Source organism: Anomaloglossus baeobatrachus, chromosome 6 (assembly GCF_048569485.1).
Source record: "Anomaloglossus baeobatrachus isolate aAnoBae1 chromosome 6, aAnoBae1.hap1, whole genome shotgun sequence".
Classification (NCBI taxonomy): domain Eukaryota; kingdom Metazoa; phylum Chordata; class Amphibia; order Anura; family Aromobatidae; genus Anomaloglossus; species Anomaloglossus baeobatrachus.
Window position 1 is genome coordinate 183,002,017 of NC_134358.1, and position 18,369 is coordinate 183,020,385.

Consider the following 18,369-nt stretch of genomic DNA (forward strand, 5'->3'; position numbering starts at 1 on the left):
CCACAGCGCTTTACATACAATGGCAACACTGTCCCCATTGGGGTCACAATCTAGAGTCCCTATCTGTATGTCTTTGGAGTGTGGGAGGAAACCGGAGAACCCGGAGGAAACCAACGCAAACACGGGGAGAACATACAAACTCCTTGCAGATGGTTTCCTTTGATGGATTTCTTCCCAAGACTACAGTGCTAACCACTGAGCCACCTCCCTTGCATTGTCCTGGACATTCACTAAAGAGTTAAACGTTTAAAGAGTATATCACTGATAACATATTAGATCTCATACGCAACGGAAAATCTTTTTTTTTTCTTTTTTTTTTCTGTTGGACAACCCCTTTTACATTTGAACAATAGGAAATGTTCTGACAATAAGTTGCCGTTAATGTCACGCTGCAAATTATGTAGAGATTGTGTAGTATTCCAGTTATGCACGCGCCTCCGGGCTCCAAAGTGACAGCAAGTATGTGCCATTTTATGATGCCTACAGGGCTGTCGCTTCACTTTCCCGCCATTGAGAAGTTCTTAGCAGAATTCTTTGCCTAGGCGTAAAGATGTTCGAAATACCAAATCAATCATGGTCCGATTGGGCCCAATCCAGGGGGTTCTGTTTCTTCTCCTCTTCATCGTGCAGGTGGAGAATATTTAATAATTTAGTAAGTTACAAGTTTATGAATACAACAACATTACAGTAAATTATAGCTTTTGTTTTCAGCCAGATTACATGTTTTTATTATGTGTTTTTCTTGAATTCCACCCGTCCGTTTCCTCATTGCCAAACCTCTTACTTAGACCCGCAACACACATCCGTTTTTTTTGTACGTGTGCGGTACGTATTTGCACGTACCAGAGACACGGAGACCCATGTTATTCAATGGTAGATGGCACACACACGTAAAATCACACGGAACATGTGTCCGTGTAGTAAGTACGTGTGTACGCTTTTCAACACGGACGACATGTCTGTTTTTGGCCGGCAGCACGCAGGCACGGACCCGCTTTAGTCTATGGGTCCGTGCCTGCACGAACCGCACACGGAGTATGTCCGTGTTCAGCACGTATCGTCAGTGTCCGTTTTTAATCACTAAATCTGAAACACTTGTTACCAATCTATCAGGTCACTTCTAAGCAAACAACAACACCAGGATCTCATGATGAATGATTAAAGGGGTTATCCGGCTTAATTTGCTTTTTTTTTATTTCCCTATTGGGCTACATTGGGGCAGGTAAGTAGATAGAGACCACTTACCTGCCCTGCTGTCAGCCCCTCTACCCCGGCTCAGAGCGGTCATGTGACCGCTCCTGCCGCGATTTTGCTGTTTCCGGTCATTTCATGTCAACATGGGCAGGGCCATGTTGACATGCAAATGTGGAAACAGCATGTCGCCTCCCTGCTGAATGTCTACAGTGTGATGAGCCCCGCCCCCTTCCCTGCACCCTCCCACACATTCCCCCGCACCTCCCCCTGCACTGCTGTGGGGGTCCGTGACCTGGCGGCGGGGCCTGGCGGTGGCTGCCGTGGTGTCAGCTCCAGCACCGGCCCCCCTGCTCAGGATCACACATTCAAATATACCGGCATCACAGATCACCGATGCCGGTACATTTGAAAGTGCTGATGAGAAGCATCACAGCGCTGCTTCTCATCTTGCACGCTGTCTGAGCTCTCTTCAGCACAGCGGTGACATCACCACTGTGCTGATATGTCTAGAGCACAGACAGCGCGCGAACGTGCAGGAGCGTCGGGGACCGATGACGAATGAGTATGTACTCCCTATGGGGTGGTGTGTGTGTGTATGTATGTGTGTGTATGCGGTGCACAGCCCGATGTGTGTGTGTGTGTGTGTGTGTGTGCGTGCGTGTGTGTATGTATGTATGTTTGTGTATGCGGTGCACAGCCCGATGTGTGTGTGTGCGGTGCAGAGCCTGATGTGGTGTGGGGTGCAGAGCCCGATGTGGGGCTGTTATTTGCAATGCTGTAGTGTAGTGCGCTGCCCTGTAGTGCCCCCCTGCCCTGTAGTGCGCTGCCCTGTAGTGTCCTGGCCTGTAGTGTCCTGCCCTGTAGTGTCCTGCCCTGTAGTGTCCTGCCCTGTAGTGCCCTGTAGTGTCCTGCCCTGTAGTGCCCTGTAGTGTCCTGCCCTGTAGTGCCCTGTAGTGTCCTGCCCTGTAGTGCCCTGTAGTGTCCTGCCCTGTAGTGCCCTGTAGTGTCCTGCCCTGTAGTGTCCTGTAGTGTCCTGCCCTGTAGTGTCCTGCCCTGTAGTGTCCTGCCCTGTAGTGTCCTGCCCTGTAGTGTCCTGCCCTGTAGTGTCCTGCCCTGTAGTGTCCTGCCCTGTAGTGTCCTGCCCTGTAGTGCGCTGCCCTGTAGTGTCCTGTAGTGATCTGCCGTGTAGTGTGCTGCCCTGTAGTGTCCTGTCCTGTAGTGTCCTGTAATGTGCTGCCCTGTAGTGTCCTGCCCTGTAGTGCGCTGCCCTGTAGTGTCCTGCCCTGTAGTACCCTGTAGTGTCCTGTAGTGTCCTGCCCTGTAGTGTCCTGCCCTCTAGTGTCCTGTAGTGTCCTGCCCTCTAGTGTCCTATAGTGTCCTGCCCTCTAGTGTCCTATAGTGTCCTGCCCTCTAGTGTCCTGTAGTGTCGTGTCCTGTAGTGTCCTGCCCTGTAGTGTCCTGTAGTGATCTGCCGTGTAGTGTGCTGCCCTGTAGTGTCCTGTCCTGTAGTGTCCTGTAATGTGCTGCCCTGTAGTGTCCTGCCCTGTAGTGTCCTGTAATGTGCTGCCCTGTAGTGTCCTGTAATGTGCTGCCCTGTAGTGTCCTGCCCTGTAGTGCCCTGTAGTGTCCTGTCCTGTAGTGTCCTGTAGTGCGCTGCCCTGTAGTGTCCTGCCCTGTAGTGTCCTGCCCTGTAGTGTCCTGCCCTGTAGTGTCCTGCCCTGTAGTGTCCTGTCCTGTAGTGTCCTGTAATGTGCTGCCCTGTAGTTGCTGCCCTGTAGTGTCCTGCCCTGTAGTGTCCTGTAGTTGCTGCCCTGTAGTGTCCTGCCCTGTAGTGTCCTGCCCTGTAGTGTCCTGTCCTGTAGTGTCCTGTAATGCGCTGCCCTGCAGTGTCCTGCCCTGTAGTGATCTGCCGTGTAGTGTCCTGCCGTGTAGTGATGAGAGGTCAGTGCTGGGGCAGAATATACTGACAGGGAATGTGTGTGCAGGGGGCCGGCAGAGGGAGGGGCTGGACACTGGGGTGGGGCTGGACAGTGAGGCCGGGCGGTGCCAGCTGTGACTGGGAGGTTTGGCACAGGAAGTGGTCATGTTTGCTGGAGCTGAATGTAAACAAGAAGCTGCAGAGAATAAAGGGATAATTCAAGAGGAACAAAAGTTAGAAAACAAAAAATAACAATGTAGGGGTGATTAATATGACAATACAGCACAGATTAGCTTACACTCAAACATTTTTGTTATGTCGGACAACCCCTTTAACAACGTTAATTGGGTAAGAATGCAGGCCTTTATAAACGGACAGCACACGGACAGCACACGTACGTATTTTATGTCAATACGGACATTCCACACACACACACGGCTCGCATACGCCATCACACGGATGCCATACGTACCGGAGAAACGCCCATAAAAAACGGAACACGGACCCGAAAAACGGACCGTAAGACACGTACGTTTTTTTTTTTTTGCGGAAGTGTGTTTTAGGCCTTAATGTTAGTGGCATTAATCAGGGTTTTATCCATTTTGGTTGCTTAAAAAAATAAGGGACATGCAGGTAATTTTTAAAGATACTTTTTAAAGGGGTTTTCCCATCTCCAAGATCCTAGCTTGATATATGGTAGGTGTAAGGGTATGTGCGCACTAGGCGTTTTTTTCACGCTGCGTTTTTATGTGCATTTTTGTCTCAAAAAACGCACCCGCGGCTAAAAATACGCGATTTGATGCGTTTTTGCTCACTGCGTTTTTAATCAGTGCATAATGCCATTAAAGATTGTTGATGAAAAAAAAAAAAGGTCTGATGTCATTTCCTTCTTCAAAATGTTCATTGTATGCAGGAGAGCAGACAGCTGCAGAACTAGTGTATGCAGGAGAGCAGACAGCAGCTGCAGAACTACACCTCCATCCAGGACTGTATGCAGGAGAGCAGACAGCAGCTGCAGAACTACAAGGCTCAGCATCCTCCATCCAGGACTGTATGCAGGAGTTTTTTGCCCCCCAAAAAAATGACGTGGGCTTCGCCATATTTTTGTATGCTAGCCGGTTACAGCAGGCAGGTACAGGCTGCCCCCAACCCCAGCTGCCTATTTGTACCCGGCTGGGAACCAAAAAATATAGGGAAGCCCTTTTTTTTTTAATTATTTCATGAATTTCATGAAATAATTAAAAAAAAAAAAATGACGTGGGCTTCGCCCAATTTTTGAGTCCAGCCGGGTACAACTAGACAGCTGGGGATTGGAATCCACAGTGCAGGGTGCCCATGCTTTCTGGGCACCCCCGCTGTGAATTGCAGTCCCGCAGCCACCCCAGAAAATGGCGCTTTCATAGAAGCGCCATCTTCTGGCGCTGTATCCAACTCTTCCAGCTGCCCTGATGCCGGGTGGCTCGCTGGGTAATAATGGGGTTAGGGTTAGCTGTATATTATCAGCTGGCCCCAAGCCCGAAATTCATGGTGTCACACCAATATTAGACATGGCCACCATGAATTTCTAGTAATGATAAAAAAAAAACACAACACACAGAAAAAGATTTTTATTAGAAATAAAACACAACACAATTAGTGACTCCATCTTGATTGAAATAAAGAACCCCCCTCCGCAGTAATCCTGGGTCAGGGTCCCGTGCCGTCCAATCCGGATCCAATATCATCTGATCGGTTTGCTGGAAGGCAAAGCGATCAGATGATGTGTCAGGTTCTAGGGGCTGAAGCACATCACACATCAGCTGATTGTAAAAAAACCGATTATACAATCAGCTGAAGCATCAGTGCTCACGTCTGTGCTGATTACCGGCAGCTCCTGCAGCGATCGGATGAGAGTCTGATCCTGTCCCATCGCTGCAGGAGCTGCCGGTAATCAGCTGATGAAGTCTCCTGACGGCAGGATCAGCTGATAGCCGGCCGGGCGCGAAAAAGCCGGCGACACCGCGAGAATTACGATCAGCTGATGCGTCAGGTGACTGCATCAGGTGATCCACAGCCAGGTCCTGCAAGCTTCGTACGTGCCCCGGGAGACTGCAACAGCCAGAGCGGCGGGACCGGGACAGGAGCGGGCATGGCACCAGGACCCTGCAGACAGGTGAGTATATATGACATTTTTTTTTTCTACTGTTCACTTTGGTTTTCGCCGCTGCCTCCACCTCCCGCCCAGACATGGCGCCGCACGGAGCTGACATGGCACCGGACGGGAGGTGGAGGCAGCGGTGACGGTACCGGGAGGATTCATGCTTCTGTGTTTACCAACAGAAGGAATCCTCTTCCTGTACACGTCACTTTACTGCCCACCCCTTGCGTTTTATAGCTGCGTTTTTAGTCATAGAAACGCAGCTATATGCGTTTTTCATTGCGTTGTTGAACATCTCATTGAACTCAATGGGTGAAAAACGCAGTGAAAAACGCAGAAATAATTGACATGCTGCATTTTTGTGGTCACCACAAAAACGCAGCTACAAAAAAACGCTGTGTGCGGACAGCACTTATGAAAACCCATAGACATTGCTGGGGAAGCAATGTCACTGCGTTTTCAGCACAAAAACGCGGTAAAAAACGCCGCTAAAAACGCCTAGTGCGCACAAGGCCTAATAATAATAATATTAGCAAATACCTCCAATTAGAAATTCTTCTGATTCACTGTGTCGCTTACCTCATGTTCAGGGCATTACAGGACCTTTAGATATCCATGATTACGACCACTTATATAATCAGTTAGTTGCAAGTGGCCATAACCATGGATACCCAAGATCCTGCAATGCCCTGAACATGAGGTAAGCAAAATAGTGAATCAGGGGAACTATACTACATTTCTATTTGGAGGTATTTCCTAATATTAGTATTACACCTTCTACATATTGGGATAGGATCTTGGAGATGGGAATACTCAAGTACTTAACTATTGATGCTCCCCTGATAGACGTGAAGAAATATCAACAAGCATACATATATATGGCGACTTAGTGCAATGTACTGACACTTTCCTGGTCCCAAGACTTCGTGCTGGCCAGTATATGTTGCAGTGGAACACCGTTGGGCACGCTACGTTAGTGTTGTGTAAATGACATGAATTTACACACATCTGCTGCAGCGCGAATATCGCCGCTCCTCTGCACCATATGGGACACCAAGAACTCTGGATAAAAACCACCTAAGGCTGTGTGCGCACGTTGCATTTTTTTTTTCATGCGTTTACGCAGCGTTTTAAACAGCAGCGTAAATGCATGCATTCTGTGTCCCCAGCAAAGTCTGAGAATTTAGCAAAATCCATGCACACGTTGCGTTTTAAATCGCAGCTTTTTGGATGCTAAATTTTTTACAAAATGGATGCGTTCTAAAAAGCAACATGTCACTACTTTTGTGCGTTTTGGATGCTTTTCCCTTTCGGTCTATGGCAGAGCAAGCATCCAAAACGCAACTTTTTGTCTACATTTTGAAACGCATATGAAGTGACAAAACGCTGCAGAATATTTGTCGCGGCAGAACGCCACGTGCGCACATACCCTAAGGCTGTGTGCCCACGGGCGCTCGTACCTGTGGATGTATCCACAGGTACGAGCGCATGTTTCCCGCAGCTGCCCGCCGGCGTCCGCAGCTATTTTTAGCTGCTAGATTACAGTGGAATAGCTGCGGGAAACATGCGGACATTCATGCGGCTTACCTGCAAACGTCCCGGCCTCTTATCTCCATAGCGGAGGGCCGGGACATCCGCAGGTAATTCCGCATGAATAATTGACATGCAATTATACATGCGGATGCCTACATCCGCAGTATGGTCGGCAGCCGCACTTTCCGCAGCGTGGACACAGCACTCCCCATGTCCCATAGGATAACATCGGGAGTGACTGTACATGCTAAAACCTGCGGATTTATCTGAAAAATCCACAGGTTTTCCGCAGCAAAATCCGCACAAACAAGCTCCCGTGGGCACATAGCCTAATAAGGCTATGTCCGCACGTTGCTTTTTACCTGCTTTTTACCTGCTTTTTCAATTGCAGCATTTAATGCCAAAATGGTTGTGTTCTGCTTTTCAAGCAAAGTCTATGGGAATTTGGGTTTCTTGTCTGCACTACGGGGGAACACTATTCTCCTTAAGGAGACTTTGCAAGCCAGTCTGGCTGCCAGGTAAGGGGACTTATAGCTGCAATGCCCCTCTGGGAAATATTCAAATTGTCTCTCCAGTAAAGGAGACAAACTCTAGCACAGCGCCACCTATTGGAAGTAGCGATCCTAAAAGTCACAAGTGGATTTTTGACAATCCTTTGCAATATGACTCAGGATATATAAGCCAGATCAGAATCCCAATTTGCAGACACGGTGTTTCGGGGTGCTTGCCCCTCGTCAGTGCAAAGTATGGGGGTGTCTGATCTGATCAGCCAGATCAGACACCCCCATACTTTGCACTGACGAGGGGCAAGCACCCCGAAACACCGTGTCTGCAAATTGGGATTCTGATCTGGCTTATATATCCTGAGTCATATTGCAAAGGATTGTCAAAAATCCACTTGTGACTTTTAGGATCGCTACTTCCAATAGGTGGCGCTGTGCTAGAGTTTGTCTCCTTTACTGGAGAGACAATTTGTCTGCACTATGCAGTTCAAAACGCTGCGTTTTTGTGGCTGAAACTTGGGCAAAAACTCTGCTTTGCAGTGCAAAACCCAAATGGCAAAAACAATTGACATGTTGCTTCTTTGAAAAGCTGAGTTTTTGCCCAAATTTCTGCCACAAAAAGGCAGCATTTTGAACTGCATAGTGCGGACAAGAAACCCAAATTCCCATAGACTTTGCTTGAAAAGCAGAACACAACCATTTTGGCATTAAACGCTGCAGTTGAAAAAGCAGCAAAAAAGCAGGTAAAAAGCAACGTGCGGACATAGTCTAAGAGTCGAAACACTGGACATACATGTATTCTTGTTTGATTCTTTTTTTTTTTAATCACACCTCTACAATGCTTGAACTTTCTCCACTTGGCAAATCGAGGTGCGCAATGAGCTGACTGTGCTGATTCTTCTGGATATTGCTGGAAGTAAATCGCAAAGAGTTGAGATTTGAGTGGATATGATTTTATTTTTTAATTTGAGTCCAATTAGATTTGTTTCAAACTGATCTGCTCATCATATGTTTGTGTATATATTATATTTTCACTCTCTCTCTTGCTATATATATAATAATATATATGTGTACGTGTGTATGTATTTGTGTTCTTATTGAAATATATATATATATAAAATTATTTTTATATTTTTTTTCAGTGTAGTGCAGTTCTATATTAGTGGTTGTGAGCAGTGTTGTGTTCTGATTATGCAGCACTCTATAAAATAGCACTAAAGGTAATATCTGAGGAACTCGGAAGGAAACCTTTCCGTTTTCATTTGCTTTCACTTTTCTAGGACGCGCTGATAGAAGCTTTCCTCTGAAAGTATCACAGCTTTGTATTGCAGCGTCTGACATTGTGCCTGGTGTTACACAGGAGTAGTAGGGGTGGCACAGGAGGGCTCCTCCGTTCTCCCCGGCGTCTCCCTCTGACCTGAGATGAACCTTTATGTTGTGCTGGTGCAGGTTCTCCAATTAAAAACCAGTCTGACAAAGCTTGTGTTGTCTGCTTTCCTCACTTCTTTTTTTTTTTTTTTTTTATTTGGAGCAAAAATGTTGTTCCAACAAGTTAGTAAGTCACATGATTTTAGTAGGACGTATACACCTCAGATCAATATTACTTGTCATGATGCTTTGTGAAGTTTCCTTTTTTTCTTTCAATGCAACTTTTTTTTTTTTTTTTTTATACTATAAAAGTATCTGTAGAACTATAAGGATCTAGATACACGTTGCATACATATGTAGCAAAAATCCAACTTGCGGCTCAGAAAATCTAAATTTGCACATTTGCCTGCTGAAACCTAGCAGAAATAAAAACATCATGTGCAAACTATTAGACTTGCACAAAACAAACTGCTAATCTCTGTAAGCATGACCAGCAGCCAAAAATAACCCTGCTGATTTCACGCTCTTCCTCCTCGGCCTCGATTTCTCAGATTAGTGTATTATGTACGTATAACTGTTCATTTGAGGCTGAAGTTCGCCGTCTTTACAATGGATCCAGAGCTCAGACTTACATTCCACCAGTGGGTTTACATAGTCTACAAATCAGAGGCCTAGCCTAGAATAATCACAATACTATATAAACATCTGTTTTATTCTTCCACATTTATTCCGGATAGGGTTCGGTTCCATTTGATAGTTTTCCTATATGTCATTACGTTTCACTAAGGGAAGTAATTGTGCGCTCGAATCCATATTACAGGCATTAATAGGATCAGAGTCTACTTGCCTTGATAAACCATGACCTATCAGCATTATGTTGGGTGACAAAGTGGACCATCGATTGTGACAAGGATGAGGCGTAGTTTATGAAGTGGTAGCAGTGTGACTTTAATGACAAAGATCATGGCAATATTAGGCTTTCTCCTTTTGGGGACCACCAAGCTGACAAAGGGAGCCAGGCAGTAATAATATCTTTATATGTTCCCCCCCTAATTTAAAGGGAACCAACCAGCAGGATTTTCATATATAAAGTAAAGCCAGTGCTATACTGGCCCTAGGATGCTGACTGTAACCATACCTTATCTTCTGAGATCGGATGTTTTATTTCAGAAATATGTGCACGTAAAACTACAGCAATGCACTGCTATTTGATTGACAGGTGCAACAGGAAGGGAATATGTGGGTCAGGTCTTGCTATCTATTCCCGCCTCTGTCTTCCTGCCTGGCCTTCCTCCCCCTGCCGCCGTTGTAGATGGTAATTCCAGTGCAGGCAGACAGTATAGCACTGGCTTTACTTTATATATGGAAATCCTGCTGGTTGGTTCTCTTTAAAACTCAATGTCTATTGGCAAATTAAAAATATGGGCAGGGAATTAAAAATAAAAAAACCCTGTACTCGGGTGTCAGACTGAGGCTTCTTCTCCACTCTGAGCCCAGGGTCCCACCTAGTTACCACTTATCACCTTTCCACCATTACAATACCATAATGGCCCATAGGAAAAGGCCAATCCTGACCATGACACGACCATTGGTTGGCTTTGATTTAAACAAGCCAATTTGCATTCACTTGGCAGCCGATTTACGGAGGGGGCCGAAACTTTGATAGAGGCAGAATGAAGCGATTTTTTTAAGGCCCCGTTACACGCAACGACCTCGCTAACGAGATGTCGCTGGAATCACGGAATTCGTGACGCACATCCGGCGACGTTGCGTGGGACACCTATGAGCGACCACTAACGATCCCAAATACTGCAAACATCGTTGATTGTTGACACATCGTTCATTTCCCAAATATTGTTGCTCGTTTGGGACGCAGGTTGTTCGTCATTCCTAAGTCAGCACACCTCGCTACGTGTCACACCCCGGGAACGACGAACAACAGCGTTCCTGCGTCCTTCGGCAATGAGGTGGGAGTGACGTTAATGCGGCTGCGCTCTGCCCCTCCGCTTCTATTGGTGGCTCGCTGTGTGACGTCGCTGTGACGCCGCACGAACCCCCCCTTAAAAAAAAAAGAGTTTGTCCGGCGACCACAGCGACGTCGTTGGGAAGGTAAGTACGTGTGACGTTTTGCTTGGTTATCAACATTGGCTGACCTTTTTAGATGGGCCAATAGTTGATGACGAGCTCTTGAGCCAAATATTGGCTCATCTAATGATCTCATCTAAGGCTATATGCGCACGTGTGCGCTCTGCACCGCACCTAAAAGGTGCGCTTCAGAGCGCAGCTGAACAGCTCCGTTCTGAAGCGCATGGTGCCTGCAGAGAATGTGCGCTCTGCATGCTGCCTCTCCCTATAGACAGCATGCAAACCGCACGGAAGAAGTGACATGTCATTTCTTAGAACGCAGCGATTCGGGCAGCAGCCGAATCACTGCGCTCTAATACGCCACGTGCGCACGGCTCCTGCACAATCTCCATAGAATGTGCAGGGGACGCAGGACGCATGCAGTCACGCTGCGGTGCAGAACGCAGCATAATTGCATGCAATACGCACACGTGCGCACATCCCCTACTGATCATCTACAATCTACATGATTGTACAAGTTGAGTAAATGGGCACAATGATTGGGGGGGACATGTAAAGTGGCGGCATTTGATTGTGTTAGATAGAAATTCATCCAATTACTATTGACTGTTGTGGTGGATTATGGCATTTACTTACTTTACTTTATTTAACCAATTCTTTGTTGGTCCCATAATACCGCACAAAGGAAAATTTGTCATTGTAATTGTCTACAAGGTTGTTTCCTCCAGTATGTATCATCCTGCATTTGGTTTACTTCAATGTACTGTATCTTGGCCCTCTGAGATGTTTACCCTGAAGACTGCGCTATCTTGGCCCCTTTTGATTGCAGTATATGTTTTTATTTCAAAAACCCTTTGACTTGCCTATATGTAAGGTATAGTGGCCATACACAGTGTTAATGGAGTCTGCACTAGGCAACCCTACAGCCTGTGTGCAGAGCTCTTCTTGAGACTCTCTCCAGATTTACCATAAGGAGGTTTATGATGGGAAGCTGCATACGGTTATGTTTTGTATATTATATCCTTACTGTATGATCACTGTGTTGCAATATAACAACTTTTACTTTCCGTTTCTAGGAATTTTTTGAAAACGCACAAAAACTTTGGGATGATGACGGTGTGAAGGCATGCTTCGAGAGGTCAAATGAATACCAACTCATTGACTGTGCACAATAGTAAGTGCTTTATTTCTATTTTAGCAATATTCTCATCAGAGATATAAAATAAAAAAGAAATGGCACAAGACGTACCTGGGGGTAGTGCATGAGAATCCAGTTTTAATACCAGACACAGCCCATAAACAACCAAGGGTTTGATTCAGAGAGGATAAAGTAACTTTTCTTGAAAACTTAGAAACCTTTTAAGGGGAATGTATGTTGACAGAAAGCTGCTAATCAGTGGTGGGGACAGGTTTGGACTAGGAGGCACAAGACACCTAGTCCTCCCTCTAGTGATAATCTCCTGCTAAGAAAACACTGACTTTATTGAAAAAAACAAAAATGCAGCCTAGTAAGTGACACATGGCAGGAACCAGGCTCTGTCTCTACATCATTCTGCTTTCAAATTACATAGAAAAAACCTGCTGACAGATTCCCTTTAATGAGGTTTCATATGACCGAAATGCCTAAAAAGTTCTCTACTAACATGAAAGATGTATATTTTGAAGATGTGTTGCACTGTTTATATGTATAGCTGTAACTATTTCTAGTGTTTTCCCAGGAAGATCCACCTTCCTTTTAACAATACATTTTAAAGATAATTGACTCCTGTGTGATGTGTCATGATCCCAATCTGTCACAGGCCGCTGGCTCGTCTGGTACAAAGGCTTTTAAAATGGTGTAAACGTCATTTCAATTTTTATTTCATAAATCAATAGTGCAAGTCAAAATAAGCAACTTTGTGATATATCTTATCAGACACATTTGCTGCTTTCTCTGCCAGAGTTTATCAGTCATTATCAAAATTCTTAATTCTGGGGTAAAATCTGTATTCATAGATGAGAGCTGATACTGATTAGAGATTCTATGTAGAGGAAAGAGGGGCGGAGCTCTACAACTAGCTCCTTGCTCTGCCTCTAGCTCCTTGCTCTGCCTCTAGCTCCTTGCTCTGCCTCTAGCTTTTTGCTCTGCCTCTAGCTCCTCGCTCTGCCTCTAGCTCCTCGCTCTGCCTCTAGCTCCTCGCTCTGCTTCCTAGCTCTTCCCTCTGTCTCTAGTTCCTGGTTCTAGCTCCTCCCCATAGCTTCCCTTATTGCCTCTAGCTCCTCCCTCTGCCTCTAGCTCCTCCCTCTGTCTCTAGCTTCTGCCTCAAGCTCCTCCCTTTTCCTCTAGCTACTCCTTCCCTCTTTTTAGCTCCTCCCGCTGCCTTTAGCTCCTCCCTCTGTCTCTAGCTTCTGCCTCAAGCTCCTCCCTCTTCCTCTAGCTACTCCTTCCCTCTTTTTAGCTCCTCCCGCTGCCTCTAGCTCCTCCCTGTCTCTAGCTTCTGTCTCTAGCTCCTCCCTCTACCCTGAGCTCTTTCTGTTTTTAGCTCCTCCCTCTGTCTCTAGTTTCTAGCTCTAGCTACTCCCTTTTCCCTCTATCTTTAACCCCTCCTTCTGGCTCTAGCTCCTCCCTCTACCCTGAGCGCTTTCTGTTTTTAGCTCCTCCCTCTGCTTCTAGCTCCCCCCTTCTCTCGTCAGAATCTCATCAGTAACAGCTCTCATCTACTATCTCAGTAATGGGGAAGTCTTCACTGACACTGCAGATTTTACCCCAGACTTGAGAATTTTGATAATGACTGATCAATCTGGCTGAGAAAGAATCAAATTTGTCTGATAAGAAATATTAGAGTTGGTTATTTTTATGAGTACCATTGATTTGATTTATGAAATGAAAATTAAAACGACGGTAGCGCTTTAAGGGGGTCTGAATTCTCGTTGAATCGGCCCATTTAAAAACGTGACATGTGTTGAACTTCTCTGGGGCAGGTTATGGGAACTTCATTCTTGTGGGAACATAAGCTTTTAGACTATTCAGTTATCAGACTTCATCATGTAAAAGTTTGATTTCTATCTTCAGTTGGGTGAATGAAGTAAAATATTGTTCTTGGCTTTTGAACAGAAGACGGAGTGTAGCAAATACATCTGAAAACCCAGGTGTGGGGTTCTGCTGATCCGTCCCTTTAGAAAGCGCTGGTTATCACACAGTGCAGCTTTTTCCTGCCATGTTCTGCTTGCTCTATAAAACAATATGAAACAATGAGACTTGTAAATGACAGCAGCATGATAGGAGGATGACATTTGCCTAAAATTACACATCGACAAGTTTTGTGACCCTGCGCTGTTCTTAGCTCCTTTCTTTTATTATATTTTTTTTTTTTTATTGCTGCAGGTTTTTTTCCTTCTTATTTGCACTTCTATCCTGAAGTTGTATTGTTTGTGCACATGATTTTGGTTGTTAGGGGCCTAAGGCAAGCTTTTCCATCATAAAGCTGCAATGTATTGTATAGGAGCTAAAGTTTATTTTGCCCACCTCAGTACATGTAGTGAAATGGTGGTTAACCACACAGGAAATTGAGTGGTTCCTAGGCTGCCTTGAAGTCCTACGGCCTGCCAAGTACACTAAAGAAGGTCTGCAATAAGTAACGAAAATCCTGCAATGTGTGCAATGCTAATTAAACAATGTTTACAGCTCGTTTTGTTTAGTTAGGCCCCTGGTATTGCAATCTAGCAGATCAGGGACCGATATAGAGTAAATCACAAAGTCAGCTTACAGTGCCTTGGGTTGTGGTGTCTGACTTTTTGGAGGACTGATTCTAAAAAAGTAATGCTGTAGCATACAAGACCTGCAGCTATATATCCCCTCTCCCTACTGCCCAGCATGAGAGGGAGGACAAGCCCTCCAAATACGGGTCCTGCCCTCCGTATACGGGTGATGCCTTCTGTAAACAGATCTTTCCCTCTGTGTACAGATCTTTCCCCTCTGTGTACATATCTTTCCCCTCTGTGTACATATCTTTCCCCTCTGTGTACATATCTTTCCCCTCTGTGTGCAGGCCTTTCCCCTCTGTGTGCAGGCCTTTCCCCTTTGTGTGCAGGCCTTTCCCCTTTGTGTGCAGGCCTTTCCCCATCTGTGTGTAGGCCTTTCCCCATCTGTGTGTAGGCCTTTCCCCATCTGTGTGTAGGCCTTTCCCCATCTGTGTGTAGGCCTTTCCCCATCTGTGTGCAGGCCTTTCCCCATCTGTGTGCAGGCCTTTCCCCATCTGTGTGCAGGCCTTTCCCCATCTGTGTGCAGGCCTTTCCCCATCTGTGTGCAGGCCTTTCCCCATCTGTGTGCAGGCCTTTCCCCATCTGTGTGCAGGCCTTTCCCCATCTGTGTGCAGGCCTTTCCCCATCTGTGTGCAGGCCTTTCCCCATCTGTGTGCAGGCCTTTCCCCATCTGTGTGCAGGCCTTTCCCCATCTGTGTGCAGGCCTTTCCCCATCTGTGTGCAGGCCTTTCCCCTTTGTGTGCAGGCCTTTCCCCTTTGTGTGCAGGCCTTTCCCCTTTGTGTGCAGGCCTTTCCCCATCTGTGTGCAGGCCTTTCCCCATCTGTGTGCAGGCCTTTCCCCATCTGTGTGCAGGCCTTTCCCCATCTGTGTGCAGGCCTTTCCCCATCTGTGTGCAGGGCCTTTCCCCATCTGTGTGCAGGGCCTTTCCCCATCTGTGTGCAGGGCCTTTCCCCATCTGTGTGCAGGGCCTTTCCCCATCTGTGTGCAGGGCCTTTCCCCATCTGTGTGCAGGCCTTTCCCCATCTGTGTGCAGGGCCTTTCCCCATCTGTGTGCAGGGCCTTTCCCCATCTGTGTGCAGGTCCGGCCTTCTGCTGATATGCTACATTAAACATGGCCTGGCATTTGCCCAGTATAAGTGCATCCTCCTGCCACACCGCTCCATTCTTGATGGAAGGTACAATATTCTATACACTGTTTACATGCAGCACAAAAAATCCATGCAAGATGTTCATTATGTGCACCGATCTGACATGGGGGGAATATACAGATTAGCCCGATGTGATTAAGATTAAGGTGCTACTCTCCCTGCAGATCTGCTTTAACATCCGCTGCAGAATTGTGCATTTCAGCCTCCGGTATTTGTCTTGGCTCAGCACTTGTGGATATCTATAGCGTGCCTGTCTTGCATTTTCGTACTATTCTGTATGTATTGTTTACTATACGGCCGTGTACATTATCAGGTGCCACACCTCTGCAAACAGGGGAAAGTACATTTTTCTGTTACCAAAAGTCTCCTCATTTCTGTGTTGTTTTTATTGCGACTTTCTAAATGTTTTTGGCTTTCAGCGGCCTGGCGTGTTATTGATGGCATTATGGCTTGCTTTTAACAGCTCTTGTGGGTTCTACTAATGTAATGTTAATTATTATTTATTTTCATTCAGAAACCTCTTCCTGTCTGTAGACAAAAAGTCTACTGTACAAGCTTCAAAGATTAGTGTCAGGGCAAAGCATATGATGGTATGGCTATTTCCTAATCTTAGAATTTCTTTGGAATCCTTGTCTGCCTTTTTAATGAATGAATTCTCTCATTACATACCGTACATATACTGCATGCACATTTATTTAGGTCTATTAGTTGTTGCACAATGTTAGAAGAGTTCGCATTGTATCTAGAGGATAAGAGAACCAGACGTTTGATTCATGCTGCCCAATCCAGGGGAAGAATGCATCGGACGCATGTATGATCTCAGCCAGGCATGCTTCACTCTGCAACGCTGCTACATTTCAGGTAAAAATATACAGTAATTAATAGCCATACTGTAAACAAGTCGGACAGGTCTGCTGCCCTGGATCGACAAGTCTCTGCCTACTTGTGTGTATAGTAAGAGTCCTGTCAATCCAGGCTAGTGGGTGGGGAGAAGCCACCGGGATCCGCCTGTCTACAGTTTGTGGATATTAAAGGTAACCAATCATCAGGATTTTCATATATAACCTACAGCCAGTGCTCTACTGGCACTATCAGGCTGATTCTCTACATATCTTTAGTGGTTTAGGTTTTGAAATCCAATAAAGTAAAGTTTATAAAATCGGCAGCTGCTTGAGTGACAGTAGCTGAGGATCAGATAATATCTGGGGGGGATTTCCTAGTTCTCCGCTCCTCCTGTTAGAATTGGCATAAGTATTATACAGTCGATGTAACTTTTCACTTCCAAGACCTGTGGTGAGATCATACCCATGTGACCAGAAGGGGCGGGGCCTCAGCCAATAGGAAAATTTTGCTTCCTGATAGCTTTGTTGGCTGAGGCCCCACTTTTCTGGTCACATGGGTATGACCTCACACAGGTCCTGCTAGTGAAAAGTTACATCGATTGTATAATACTTTTGCTAATTCTAACAGGGAAGGGGATAACTATGAATTCCCCCCAGATATTATCTGATCCTCTGCTGCTGTCACTCAAGCAGCTGCCGATTTTATAAACTTTCTTGGGTTTCAAAACCTAAACCTCCGAGATGACCACTACAGGCTATCTGGAGAATCTGCCACAGTGCCAGTATAGCACTGTATGTATAGAATCAGCCTGATAGTGCCAGTATAGCACTGGCTTTAGGTTATATATGAAAATCCTGGGGATTGGTTCCCTTTAAAAGTATGGTTTTTTTTTTTTCCTGAAATGCTGACGCTTTCCCAAGTCGATCATACCTGGCAGCGATCGTGCAGCCAGCGCCTGATGCACGCTTCCCATAGATTATGCAGCATGCACCAGGTGTCAGGTTCACTTTAAGTTCATGGCGCCCATAGCTTGAATATAGTTTAGTGGTCACCAAAGTAAAGATAAAGAATTGGTTCCAAGGAAATTTTCCAGCTTTTGGTTGCAATTTCGCAACATTCTAGCGGTCCGAGCTGCATAGTTTTTATACAAAGAAAACTCTAACACTTAGATGTTCTAAACGCTTGTAATATGGAGATGGTGTAATCCCCTACCATTGTGTATTTTAATTATGAAGAAATAAAGAAGGTACAAAGCTTTTTACACGGTGCTGGATCTTCACCTTTTTCTCTGGGTATGTTCATGTGGATGCCCGACACAGGTTCCGTGCACCGATCTAAAGGAAATCCGCTTGGCTTCTATAAGGACTTCTGAAGTGGTGAGCTGATATACTTATCTCTTTTCTTCATAGTTTTTGTTTTTATACACAGCTCAACATCCCAAGTCTAGACTTAAAGCACCACCCCAGCTTTGGCCTTTTTTTTTTTTTTTTTTTTTTTTTTTTTTTTTAAGAGCTGGAGTGGCGCTTTGAATCTAAGGCCCCTGTCATATACTCCCCTTCCAGCGGCTTCACCTTTTACCGGTGCCACTCCGGTCCCACGGTGCCATCTTGTGACAGTAACGTCTGACTGGCTGGAAGTCAGAAGTTACGTCACAAGGTCTCATTGCAACTCTATGAGAGCCAGAATGAGGCTCTCAAAGAGTTGTATTGAATTGTGGCCTCAAACACTCGCCATGAAACACTGGTCACAAATTGGTTATCTTTTGTCATATAAATGGTCTTTCATGTTTTTCTATAGTGCTGTGTTTTTGGGGCTTTGTCCTAACTGCCAAGGCAGCAGTTGGGACGTACCTCAAGGGACAGCCCAGTTGGCGTGGGCTTCACTGGGCGGGGGCTACA

At 45.8% G+C, this 18,369-nt stretch overlaps 1 protein-coding gene across 2 annotated transcripts in view; it reads left to right on the plus strand.

Annotated features, from left to right (window-relative positions):
• GNAL (G protein subunit alpha L) overlaps positions 1 to 18,369 on the plus strand; it is a 389,656-nt gene that overhangs the window by 290,585 nt on the left and 80,702 nt on the right. For both annotated transcript variants that reach the window (XM_075314560.1, XM_075314561.1), the window contains exon 5: positions 11,815 to 11,912. In XM_075314560.1, coding sequence (XP_075170675.1) covers positions 11,815 to 11,912 — 98 coding nt within the window. The remainder of the gene's footprint in view (positions 1 to 11,814; positions 11,913 to 18,369) is intronic.